A 13,754-nucleotide genomic window follows, 5' to 3' on the forward strand; every position below is an offset into this window, starting at 1 on the left:
GAGGTGCAAAGGTATAAATTATGGAATTCATATACTTTTATTTTACTTCACGATATAGTTGCAATCCAATTAACAGAATATTACATTACGACAATAACCTAACTACCCTGTACTGGGCAGTCATTTATCGGGTATTATGTGTTTTATCTAAACCCATTAAACAACAAGGTTAATTACACTAACTTTTCTAACTAGTGGCATGGAGCAACAGGTGGGGTGGTTCCTAACAACTATATTAAAAAGCTTTATTCATTGACTACACTAATTATTTACATGAACCTTATGTTACTATTACATTATGGACTAATTATTTTATGTCCAATTTATTTGACACCTAATTCTTGGTTGGAAATTTAATCACATGTTACACTATTAAAGAACAGTACCCTAAAATATTTTCATAATTTTTGAGCATTTAAAATCTATAAAAATTAATTATATAAGATGAACTATACATTATTTCTAATTAAACTTGTACATTAAGAAAATAGTACTTAAATACAAGGATCATTATTTTTCTTAAATTCTACATGTTAAAATAAAATTAACACAATTGGTTTCATAATTTTATCATTTTTCTATTAATTACTATGCATTTTCTAAGCTTACAACTATCTAAACTTAATCTTTAAATTGGAGCACAAAATATTCAGAAACTGAAGTTTATCCCTTAAATAAAGTTGTAGATCTTTATCTAAGGATTCCATCAAAATTTATTTTACATTTTTATGATTTTTCCTCGAATAGATATAGCATTTCTAAGTTGGCAGCATAAAATTACACAAGGGGGTCCTTCGGTACTATTTATCTGAGTCTATAGCATTGCAGAAAACCCCCTGGGTTTCCAAATCTTCTAACCCGAGGTCCCTGGGCTGTGAACCGAAGCAGAGCAAGGCGGGGGTGGTCCTGTTCCGGCGACGGTGGTCACCGGCGGCGAGGTCTGAGGGGAGGAAAGGGTGCAGGAACTCACGAGGGTTCTGTTGCACCACGTGTCGAGGGCTGGGGTGGCCGGAATGATAGATCTCGATGAGGACCTGAGGCGGTGGCGGAAAGGTCACCATCGACGGCGAGGCTCCGGTGATCAACGTCGGTAAGGGACCTGCGCACGAGAACCAGTAAGTCACGGGGAAGGTGTACGTGCAACCAATTGGAAGGATACGCGTCGGCTCGGAGGTAATCGATGAGGACAGTGGCGGCGGCGGCGGGGATGAATACCGGCGATCGTCAGGGAGGCGATGCAAGGCACTAGAGATGGCACGAAGTGGCCGTAGAGCTCCGGGGTGGTGATGTGGTGCTAGCTAAGGGGTCATAGGGGTGTGGGGTAGTGTGAATTGTGCTGCCCACGGTGAGACTGAAGGCGGCGGCCGGGGAGAATGGCGCGGCGGCGCTCCGGTGTCCGAGCGTGCAAGGGGATTGGCCGGACAGTTGCGCGAGGATGCGGTGGAGCTAAAGGCGGGGTTAGTGTAGGCGGAACAGCTGCGGATGGATGGGGCGACGGTGAGCTCGAGCTCACCGGCGTTCGGGCGGCAATGGCTACGGCGTTCCGAGGCGTGGGAGTGGAGAAGGAGGAGAAGAATGCGACCAACAGCTCAGTGGGGTAGTTGTAGTGCTCAAGCGCGTGCGAACACAGGGACTGGGCGCTCGATTTGGGGCTTGCCACGGCGGCGGCTCGGTGGCGGCCGAGCGGCGGCGGCGCGCGCGTGGCGAGCGCAGGAGACGCCAGGGAGGGAGGGGAGCAGAGGTGGGAGAGGCAGAGGGCGACGCGTAGGTGCTTGCAGAGGCTGGAGGTGGAGCCTAGGGCGAGGCGTCGGCGGTGAGCGGCGGGGCAGAAACAGAGCACAGGGGAAGCGGCGGTGACAGAGGAAGAAGAAGCAGGCAGGAGTCAGAAGGATCCGTTTGCAATTTGAAAAACTTCCAGGGACTCCTCTGTAAAGAAAGATTTCCCATTGATACAAAATTCTAGTGAGAAAAATGTCTAAAGCAAAGTTGTAAGGAATTTCAAACCCTACAATAATGCTTTAGGGTTCAAGTTCAAAATCTCAAAGGATACAGCTTTATTTTAAATTTTTGAACCCAACTCAATTTATAAAGATTTTGTTATAATTCAAACAAAATGCTTTAATGTTTAGGGCCTTTTTGTCAGATTGCAAGCAATGTAATCATGACTAACCTTTTTATATTTCAGCCCTTAAGTAAATCTGAATTTTACTTTTATACTTCAATTATTTCACATGTAAACACTTATATTTGTGTTAATTACACATAGGTCCTTAGTTTCATACAAAGTCTATTTCTCTTAGGTTTTAACTTAATATTTGTGCTTTTCTTCTCTATGATCATTTGAATTTGACATTTAATAGCATTTTTACACAATTGCACATAGGGACTTATAAAATTCATAATTTACAAATATACCCCTAGTTCTCTGTACAACTCATATACACCATAACATACATACAACTCACTAATACCTAGTGTCTATATTTCTAATTACATGAATGTTACACTCATATTCCTCTTCCTCAGATTCCCGCTGGAGGCGCTGCTGGTACTGGTATTCGTATTTCCTGAGAAGATCAGAAGAGGTTGGCCGTTGATTCCTTATGTACCTTACTTGTCTTTCTGTAACGTACTCTTTCTTCTCTTTTTGGGGCCGATCGTTGGGATCAGCCTCACCGTTCTTGCCCTGGCGGCGTGATGCCATCCCCGCCATGTTGATGCCAAGCGCGAAGTCCAGTTGCCGCCTTGCAGACCGATCGTAATTTTCCACCATGTTGACACCAGGGAACGGCTGAGTGTCGACTTTCATGGCGGTCTGGCCTAGGATCAATCAGCCCTGCTCAATAGCCGATTGGATTTGCCAACGGAGCTCCATACACTCGCTGGTGCGGTGGGTAAAAGAATCATGCCATTTACAATATGATCTTCCTTTTAACTCCTGCGCCGTGGGGGGTTTGTATCCTTCTGGAAACTTCAACTGCTTTTCTTTTAATAACAAATCGAAAATTTGTTCCACTTTACTCACATCAAAATCAAACCCCTTTGCCGGCCCTGTTTGCTTTACCCACTTGCACGATACGGGATTTGCACCACGAGCCCATTCTGCAACCGATACTTCCATCTCTTCCCCGGAGTCATCGGCTTCTTCTGTATCAGCTAGCGCTACTTGGCGCTTAAATTTTTCTTGGTACATCTCAGGGTGCCGCTGCTCATGCGTCGTCAGCTTCTGGACGAGATGTGCCAAAGAAGTGAATTCCAATTGAAAAGCCAGATCTCTGATCGGCTTCAATAATCCCAATGATGCCAATTCAACAGCTTCCTTTTCTGAGATCCGTATTGAATAACACCTGTTCTTCATCTCCCTGAAGCGTCAAATGAACTCTGCCACGGTTTCTCCACGCTTCTGTCGTACCTGCGCCAGGTCGGCAATTCCTGCCTCTGCAGTTTCTGAATGATATTGAATATGGAATTGTTCTTCCAGCTGCTTCCAGGTACGGATAGAGTCAGGACCTAATGATGTATACCACCCGAAGGCCGGTCCTGTGAGCGATTGCGAGAAGAACCTTACTCGTAACAGATCCGATACAGAGATCATACCCAACTGTGCCAAATATCGGCTCACGTGTTCGATAGAACTAGAACCTTCTGCCCCACTGAATTTGGTAAACTCAGGGAGCCGATACTTGGGCGGCAATGGAATTAGATCATAGTCACTTGGATACGGCTTGGTATAGCCGATCGCTCTCCTCTTTGGTAATATGCCAAACTGATCCCTCAGAATGGCGCTAATTTGCTCCGCTGTTTGTAACCCAGGGGCCGAGTGCATACTGTCGTGACTCGGCCCTGTAGCATAAGTTGCTAGCCATGCTTGCTTATCCGCGTCGGCTCCAGAAACCCCTCCAGCTACTTTCTGTGCAGAATGTATCGGGTTACTGCTATCCGGTATGTATGCACACATGTAACCATGTGGGATTTCCTTGGGTGGCTCGTTGAAGAACTGGTGATCCATGGGATCACCCCCCATTTTGTAAACCACATAAGCTAGAGCACCATGTGATTCCGCAGCTACGAGCGCATAAGGAAATGGAGGTCTGGTCTGGAACGGCAATTCTCCCTTATGGCTTCCCAAAGTAGGCCCAGTTGGAGAATGTTGATGCTTCATAATTTCTTGGACCACTCGCAAAGCCACACGCTCGAAAGCGTTGACCAAACTTTCAGAATGCCGGTGCAATGAGTGAGCCACCGCATAATTTACCTCCTACCGCAGAGCTCTGGTACGATCTTCAGATGGGGTAGACAGATCCACTCCATCAAGAGCACCCTCAGGTGAAAACCCTCTCCACCTAACACCATGGCTACGAGTCCTTTCGAAAGAGCCGATGAGGTCAGCTTCAAATTGAGCCTTGATTTCGTCATATCTCTGCTTATGCTCGGCAGAGAGCTCCTCGTAGGTGATTGGATCGTCTCTTGCCATTCCGCTGTCTGCGATTGACGAAGTCGACGGTGATGATGAAGTCGATGCAGATGGTGTCGATGATGATGACGAAGTCGATGAAGATGGTCCCACTGGGCGTGCCAGAATGTGTTGTCGGCCAAAACCAACCGGCGGGCAGTGACTGGCAACACGAGGAGCCGGGAGGCTTACGGGACGGCTGGTGGGCCCCGGTCCCTCGGTCAACGGCCCAACGATCCGGCGCGCGCCCTGGCTTGAAGTCGCTAGGCGTGCCACCTGATCCTGCACCTGATCAGGAAGGTGTGACGTGTCAAACTCCTGCGTACACAGACACATGTAAAGATTAATCCAAGCCGTGATCGGCTCATCACCTCCTCCCCGGTATCGGCTATAGAGCAGCCGATTGCATCAATACCGGATCGGATCTTTGGAACAGGCAACATACAAACATATATATATTTAAATAAGACTTGCTTCATAATTATCAATCTAATCCAACCCGCGATAACTAAGCCCTCATTGCACGATCGCAACATCCTACACGTGATTGAGCCTAACAGATACACGAAAGCATCGGGACAAACAATCTAAACAGAGATTAAAGAAAACAACCGAAAAGCCGATTCCTAGAGCAACCTCTATTTAAGCTACCAGCCGATACTAAAGCGTGCTGCCGGAACATTCAACTCGTTTGCAAGGCCTAATCATGCACATATCGAACCAAGCTTCTAAGCAAACAGAAACTAGCCATAACAGATCGGATCTACTGATAAAGACGAAACAAGGTACAACCATCGCATCCGTGATCGAACACGACGATTAAGCACACGAGAGCAACGAACAAAGCATGATTGAAACACAAAGGAATAACATTACTCTAAGCATGCTAAGATAATTAATGCTACTCGCCATCTACAAGGCTTCAGAACGAGCAACATAAGCAAACGAGCAAGGGTAATGCTACCCCGATCACACAGAGCGTGATCGGAGCCGCATGGCACTTACCCGATGAAAACCCTAGAACAGGGGAGGCGATACGCCGAGAGTTGTTGATGAATGATTCTGTCTTTCTTGTTTATTCATGGTATGTATTTATAGTCCGTAGACTTATCCTCTTTAACTAACCCTAACCTAACACGACACGAATCTTAACTGCTTATTCCTAACTTACACGGCCTTTCTGGCCTCAATCACCCGCACAGGGCCCGATTCGCAAGCTTGTTGTGGCTGTCCTCTAGGCCCATCTTGCTCCATGGCCCACTTCTGGCCCGGTTAGATTATGGTGATAACAGGATGATTGATTCTGTCCTTGATTAAATCTCACGATACATATTTATAGTCCGGGGACTTAACCTTTTTCTAACTAACCCTAGCTGATTACGATTCAATCTCTAACTTACTATATTTAAACTATCCTTAGATACACGGCCAGCCTGGCCCTTGACACGTTTGCACAGAGGCCGATTCGCAGACCATTACGATGATTTCCTTCAGCCCATGTTGCTCTCGGCCCACCCTTTGGCCCAGTCAAATTATGGCGATAACACATGCCCCCCTGGTTTTGGCAATGATAATTCCAAAACCATTGCCTCTTCGACTTCTCGGACTTGTGCACGCACATACTGCTCCCAATGCCGTTGGACGCGGCCCTTCGACTTCCAAGGCCTGTACACACGCACTACCTTCCGATCCCTTTGGATGCACCCCTTCGAATTCTCCCTCGGGAATCGCGATAACGCCGCTTCACCTTCCATTTCTGCTTTTATAAACCGGCGTCAGCGGATTTACTTCCACCCACCCTCTTTTCCCCGTGCACTGGCGTGCTAGCACACTTTGAATCCCCTGATAATGGCTTCCTCTTCCTCCGTCTCTTCCAACTCCCCTTCATCTTCTTTCATCATCTCCATCACTTCTCCTAACTCTGAAACCATCTCCATTACCTCTCCTAACTCTGAAACCTCCAGGGAGGCAACGCTGGAGTTCGATCCAATAGCTTCATACGAAGATCTCGCTCCTCTGCATTGGAACGCAGAGGAGTGGGACTTCAGCACTTGGTCAGAAGATGACGAGTCCCTGACCGATGATGAGGACCTCCAGATCCTTCTTCACGGAGCTCTGGACGAAGATGACGATGACTCCTGGGACGGCGATTTCTCTTCTTCCTCGGAAGAAGATACCCAGATTACTTCTTCAGGTGACGATTCGGCAACAGGAGGATACCTTCGTGGCGGATCGTTGTTTTCAGGGGACGACGAGGATTCCAGGGATGACACCAGTCGTAGCAGCGATGACGGCGATGACAGTAGCAGCACTGGCGACGGTGATGGCAACAGCAACGACGACACCAGCGTACCTCCCCCATACAAGCACCGCAAGACCCTAGGGACTTACTGGTGGTAGTTCATAGGGTCTTCCGCCATTGGGGGTAGAGCCGGTAGATCGGCTTCTTTTGTAATCAGCTTTGTAAATAAATCCTTTTGTTTCAGCAAGCCAATCTCTGACTTTTAATCTTAAAGTCCGATGGCATCGCATCGGTCCTTTCCTCTGCATTATCCAATCTAATCCTGAATTTTTCTTTTATTCCGGGTTGAAGAAATCTCGAGAACTCAAGTACCTATTGAATAATCCTGCTAATAACAAGAGTACTCTGCAATCGACTTCTTTCCTTGTCGTTGGATCCCATCCCCCCAATCGGGTCAAACTATACAAATACCAGGAAAAACCCGCGAAGAAGTCGAACCTATTCTTTTAAGATCAAGGGACTCCTGCGATCATCCTCTCTGTTCTTATCAGGACCCAGAATTAGCAAGACCCAATTACTGCTTCTAAAGTCGATGGTTTAACATCGGCTATTCAACCTTCAATTCTGTGTATGGACCGGTACTGCTTTTCCTCTACTTGCTCATCTTATTCCATCCTGCAGCCTGATGCGTTGCACCGGCTCCCAAAGTACTCGATAAATGCTATCTTGCAGCATACAAAGTACCTGACTAGATCGACTTGATGTGCTGCAAAGTACTCGATTATATCCTTGCGAATACCCTGATTATACTAGTCCATAGCCTGATGCATTACATCGGCCTCATTACTCGTCTTTCCACATGCTCGGGAAATATTTCTTGAGATGTTGACCATTGACAGCCACTGGAAATTTAATACCATCTAATTCTTCAAGCATGTATGCGTTCCCCGGCAGAACTTGATCAACTCTATAAGGCCCGTGCCAATTTGGAGACCATTTATCATATGCCGCATCCTTAGTCTCCAATGGTAGCACCGCTTCCCATACTAAATCCCCAACTTGGAATTCCTTCGGTTTAACCTTCTTGTTGTATGCACGGGCTACCTTGGCCTTATTTTCCTTGATCTTTTCCAGCGACCAAAGCCTGAGTTTTGTAATATCTTCCACATTGTCGCTCATTAGTGCTGCATATTCTTCAGCAGTCAACTCATTCTGAAATTCTATTCGTCTTGAATCGGCCGTAATTTCCCATGGCAATACCGAGCATTTAGTAGTTGTTCGGCTGGGGAAGATTTTATGTTTAAATGTATGTTTAAATCTCTAGCGAAAGCTCAAAAAGATAGAAAAAGATGGCTAAGTAGCGAAATTCTCAAATATATGGGTTTACTGCCTCCTGCCCATATACCAGATGATATGGTGAAGTTCTTGTTGCCCCGTGGCATGAAACACGATAAGCACATAATGCCTCTGACAATACCTCATGCCAACACCGTGGATATTCATCAATCTTCCTCTTGATCAACTTGATCAAGCTCTGATTAGACGCTTCGGCTTGTCCATTTGCTTGAGCATAATATGGAGATGACCTGATTAACTTAATCCCCATGTCGGCAACGAACTTTTTGAATTCATCAGATATGAACACCGATCCTCCATCTGTTGTAATGGTCTGAGGGATTCCAAACCTATGAATAACATGTTCTTTGACGAAATTGATGACGTCCCTTGATGTTACCGACTTCATAGGCACAGCCTCTACCCATTTGGTAAAATAATCTGTGATGGCCAAGATAAACTGATGGCCTCTACTTGATGGAGGATTAATCTTACCGATCATGTCCATGCCCCAACCCCTGAATGGCCAAGGTTTGATGATAGGATTCATTGCCGATGCTGGTACTATTTGTATCTTTCCAAACCTCTGACAGGCCTGGCATCCCTTATAATACTTGAAACAATCTTCCAGCATATCAGGCCAATAATATCCCGAACACCTGATCAACCATTTCATTTTGTGGGCTGATTGATGAGTACCACACGTACCCTCATGGACTTCATGTAAAAGCCGATTGGATTCAATCGGCCCTAAGCAATTAAGCAATAATCCTTCCAGAGTCCTATAGAATAAGTCGTCCCCTATCAGGACGTACTTCATGGCTCTGTAGCGTATCTTCCTAGGTGCCCCCCGAGCCGGATCCTTCAAGTAATTGAAGATATCGGCTCTCCAATCTCCCTGATCTAGCAGGTTTATTGGAAGATCGGCTACATCCGCTGTGTCCTTCTAACCTGAAGCCATCTGAGCAAGATCATTGGCCTCAGAATTCTGTATCCTTGGTATCCAGTAGAAATTCATATATCTGAACTAGGCCATTAACTCCTGGCATTGTCTCCACAAAGGAAACAACAACTCGCTTTCACATCTATACGTCTCTGTGAGCTGAGAAATGACCAGCTTTGAATCCCCGAAAACTTCTACCGCCTCTGCTCCAGCTTCGAGAAGTAACTCCATACCTTTACACACCACTTCATATTCGGCTAGATTATTGGTGCAAGGTGTTGGCAATCTGATCGAAAAGGAATATGCTGCCCCCCGAGGTGAAACGAGCAAGATACCTATGCCAGAACCATCTCCACAGACCGACCCATCAAAATACATTGCCCACACGCGGATGGAAAGCGCCGATATGTCCGAGCTGGTTTTTTCTGCAACGAGATCAGCCAACGCCTGCCCTTTGACTACTTTCGCGGGCTGGTAACGGATATCAAATTCGGATAGAGCGAACATCCATTTACCGAGTCGGCCTTTCAACACCGGGGCCGACAGCATGTGCTTGATAACATCCGATTTGCAGATGACAATTGTCTCGGCAGAAAGCAGGATGTGGCGGAGCTTCGTACAAGTAAAGAATAGACAACCTTGTTGTAGCATCATCGGCTTCATGCTATCCCAACCTTGTTGTAGCATCTCCTTGGTAACATGCCCGTTTGTAGCGCCTGTTACCACCGTGGTGATATCGCCAACTACCGTCACTGCCACGAGCTTGACTACCTCGTCGATGGTATCTTGGTGGAATGTGAGGCTTGCAAAGAATACCTTCCATTCCCCACCTTAGCTTCGCACCAGTTGGAGAATTGCTCATTCAAGCAGACGTTGCTAAAGATTGGCCCAGGCTCAAGGGCCCGAAAAAATGTGTGTGGTAATACATGCATGCCTCCCATCTCTACTCCCCTACTTGCATCCATATGGTTGTTTGAACGGTGCTCATTAGTATTGGTGTGGTTTTTAAGCGTTAAATAAATGTGCTGGGGCAGTTTGGAGGTATTTGTGATGTTTGCGTACTACGTCTTTGTTCCCCAACTTGTGGAAGTGGAGGCGGTGAGTAATGAACTTTATCCTCATTTCAGATGAAGAGAAAACCGAAAGTCCTTCGGTGGGCAGCAATAGTATCCATGGTATGTAATTCCCCCAATTATTGGTTGCATTTTACTCTTTAGGCTATTTGTGCTACTAGCCCTTGAGTCTTGCTGACCCTTATTGCCCACTGTGCATTCTGTTTTTAATGGAAAAACGAGCGAATGCCTCCACTCGAGGTTGGTAAAATGGACAAGCACATTGTTCACAGTGATGAGTCTGGGAATGATGATGACTCATGTGATGATAACCATGTAAGTTTATTGGTGATGAAACCATTTGTATGCTCTAAGCTACATGTACATAAAGTTGGATTGCTGATTCGTTATGATTAGACCCAAAGTGGTATGTGGACTTATTGTTGGATGATGCGCCACATTTGATCTATGGATTTTTTTAAAAAAATCCTAATTTTTCCAGGGCACGTGTGAGCATGTGTTCAGTTGTGAAGATTATTCTATTGACAAAATGGATGAAGGGAAGGAAGTTGAAAATGTGAGTTGGGTTGTTGTACTTTTCTCTATATGCATCTTTAGCATCAGTTGATTCTGTTATGAATAGCACTGTGCCACTATTCAATATGAGGGCTCTAGGCCCGAATATGTACAGGTACAGGAGTTAGCATACCCCTCATAGAACGGGGAAAATACAGACACAACATATACATCTAACAGATTCATGTGCTTTGTATGTACCCTAGCCTCATATTGCACATTTATTGAAAAGAGTTTCCTGTGTTCCATCATGTTCTGTACCCTTTAAGAGAAGAAAATTGATAATAGGTCCCTTAGTTGAGGTTATTAGCGATATGCAGCTTCACGGCTCGCACTCGTGTTTTCTTTGTTTGCTTGTTCATTGTAGCCTGAGACTGTGAAAAGAGTGACCAAGAATGCCTTCAAGACACCTCGTGAGAAAGCAGAGATTGCAATGCCAAATGGGCAGAAAACAGGTACTTGCTGCCGTGTCGAGTGCCTACCTAGTTTTTATCTAATATGCTTTCTTTATTTGTTAATTATATATGTGCCATTGTAGAGTTGGCTTATTAGGGATGATCGATATGTGCGTTTATGTGACTTATGGGCTGAAATCAATAATAAGCATGTTCGATTACTCAACAATAAAGTGATAAACATGTGGGATTACATTATAACTGTGTTGGAGAGTGTTAGGATAAAGCAAGGTTCAAGAAAGTGCAATTAAGCGTGTGATTAAGTGCGATTACACGCTAAGTGCAAGGTCAGCGCTTTGCTTTAGCCCTAAGTGGTCAATTAAAGCGGCCTCCGCTGTGGGTTGCTCCTCCACCATGGCTAGCTCCTCCACCGTAGCTAGCTCCCGCTGCTGTGGGCCTTGTCAGCGGACAGCAGCTTGAGGCCCAGTAACTCAACCTGCCAGCGGAGGAGGTGGTGCAGCGGCGTCGGCGTGCATGTAGCGGGCACAGACTGCGGCGTGAAGCTCCGTGCTGCCCGGCGGTTGGGTACGTTCGAGGTGGCTCGCAGCAGCTGCATGCTGTTGTGGCAGAGATAGGAGAGAAGAAAAGGTGGTGGCTGGGTGCTGCGTCCGCTGGAAGAGTGGTCTAGTGGAGGTTTTAGCGTAAAGAAACGTGTGGACGTGGTGATATGGTGCAGGTCCAAACTAAATAGAAGCCCATACCACCCTTTTCCCTTTACTTTTACATTTCCTTCACCATGGAGTGCTGATATATTGATAAGGAAAATGAGTAAATATTTGACATATATATAATCATTGGCAAAGAAACATGTACATCTTCAAGACAGCTTCTTAGTATGGCTACCAAGGCTAAGGGGTAGCCATACTAAGAAGCAAACTGCAGGGATCAAAATTATATGTACGGCAAGAACAACAGCAACATAAAATGAACCTAATTTTCTCTGCATCAACAGCTTTTAGTGTTGATTGTATGAACACTGGGATTACTTTGTCCTTCAGGAAACATATGAAATTATCCAAAGGATTATATGAACAGAAAGAACGCTTCTAAAAGTTCTGAAAATTTCCAGATTGTCAGCAATAGCCATAAAGTAGCAGTAGCAGCGAGCTATGAGTTTATTCGAGATCAAAACAACTAGCAAGAATAAGAAACATATGTGACTCAGGGCTCAAAAAGGTGAAACAATATATATAAATTATAAAGAGATGTGAGGTCATGTGGAACAACAATTGCAATTTAATAAATAAATAAATAATCACTTGTTTATTCCTTTTGATCCCTAGATGAACAGATAACCGGTTTAACAATCATTGACTACTGCCGTAAGATGTCAGTTTTCATCACTTTGATAATTAAAGATAAACCAATCAGCCACATAGGTGAAAGAAGCACAAAGAGTGTAATTGTGTTACAAGCCATGCTAGCTTCATCATGCAGATTGTTTCATTTTTTTAGTATTAAATGTGCTGGGCAATTTGGAGGTGTCTGCGCTCTTTTGCATTGTATCCTTATTCCCCAGCTTGCAAAGTAGAGGCCAACTCACAGATATGAGAATATCAGACTTTATCCTCATTTCAGATGAAGAGAAAATTGAGAGACTTTCAACGTGCTGCAGTTGTATCCATGGTATATCATTTCCCCAATTATTTGTTGCATGTTTACTCTTTAGGCCATCTGTGCTATTGGCCCTTGAATCTTGCTGCCAGCTGAACTATATGTACATGTTTTTGTTTTAAGGAAAAAACAAGCAAAAAGCTCCTTATGGGGTTGGTAAAATGGACAAGTATATTGTTCATGGTGACGAGGTTGGGAATGATGACTCATCCGATGACAACCATGTAAGTTTATTTTTGATTAAACTATTCTTATGCTCTCATCCTCATGATAATTCATCTTGGGTACATGTACATGAACTTGGCATGCTGTTATGACTAGGTCTTGACTGGTGTGTTTTTTATGTGATTAGATCTAAAGTGGTATGTGGACTACAGTTTGATGATGTGCCACCGGTGGGGCACAATGGGGCTACAGGCCACTCGTATGCTCAGCATGAGTAACCCATATATAGTATTATTCAATAAGCTCAGCACTAATCTGGCATTAGCCATGGGCCAATCAAATTGCTATCGCTGATGCTTACTACGTACCGGATTGAAACGCCCCGGCCTAAACAACCGGAGCTAAACATGTATTTAAACACCAGAAAACAGTCTCTGGTGGAAATACATTACACAAGTGATGCCACAGTCATACATAGCCTTATTTAATACGTTCGATTACAATGATAATGTAAACTAGAAATACAATAGTTGCGATGATAAACGCAAGGGTAAACTCTTCATCGGACATGGGGGCTTCTACCACAACGGCACCACTCCAGACTTGGGTATAGGGCACGAACTACTCGCCTTCCTCAGGCACGAAATCAGGATCCTCTGCAACAAGTCATAAACGGGTGAGTACAAAAGTACTCAGCAAGTTCCACCTCACCCTACGGGAGGGGAATGACATGCACGATGCACATTAAGCACAAAGTATTAGTAATGCAACTTATAGTATGCAACTCTTCCCGACACAACCCACATTAGGTAGCTCACTAGTTGTCAGGACCACACCGTAGCCTGTCCATTCCGTGGACACGGACCATTCGAATGGATTCTACACTCTGCAGAGGTCGTACACTGTACCCACAAGCTCG

At 45.1% G+C, this 13,754-nt stretch overlaps 1 protein-coding gene across 1 annotated transcript; it reads left to right on the forward strand.

Moving 5' to 3' along the window:
* Nucleotides 1–9,673: 9,673 nt before the first annotated feature.
* LOC112889901 lies at nt 9,674–13,223 on the forward strand. Its single transcript, XM_025956692.1, has 8 exons — nt 9,674–9,892; nt 10,101–10,148; nt 10,258–10,361; nt 10,528–10,602; nt 10,969–11,056; nt 12,512–12,682; nt 12,794–12,894; nt 13,023–13,223. The coding sequence occupies exons 3-8, from the start codon at nt 10,272–10,274 to the stop codon at nt 13,026–13,028; spliced, it is 531 nt and encodes a 176-aa protein (XP_025812477.1). The 5' UTR covers nt 9,674–9,892; nt 10,101–10,148; nt 10,258–10,271; the 3' UTR covers nt 13,029–13,223.
* The last annotated feature ends 531 nt before the right edge of the window (nt 13,224–13,754 follow it).

Source organism: Panicum hallii, chromosome 4, assembly GCF_002211085.1.
Source record: "Panicum hallii strain FIL2 chromosome 4, PHallii_v3.1, whole genome shotgun sequence".
Taxonomy (NCBI): Eukaryota; Viridiplantae; Streptophyta; class Magnoliopsida; order Poales; family Poaceae; genus Panicum; species Panicum hallii.

Coding starts and splice junctions, on each gene's coding strand:
- LOC112889901 (XM_025956692.1), top strand. CDS start 10,272: ATGCCTCCACTCGAGGTTGGTAAAATGGACAAGCACATTGTTCACAGT. Junction 10,603..10,968: donor AAGGGAAGGAAGTTGAAAAT/GTGAGTTGGGTT, acceptor TGTTCATTGTAG/CCTGAGACTGTGAAAAGAGT. Junction 12,683..12,793: donor GTGCTGCAGTTGTATCCATG/GTATATCATTTC, acceptor TTTTGTTTTAAG/GAAAAAACAAGCAAAAAGCT.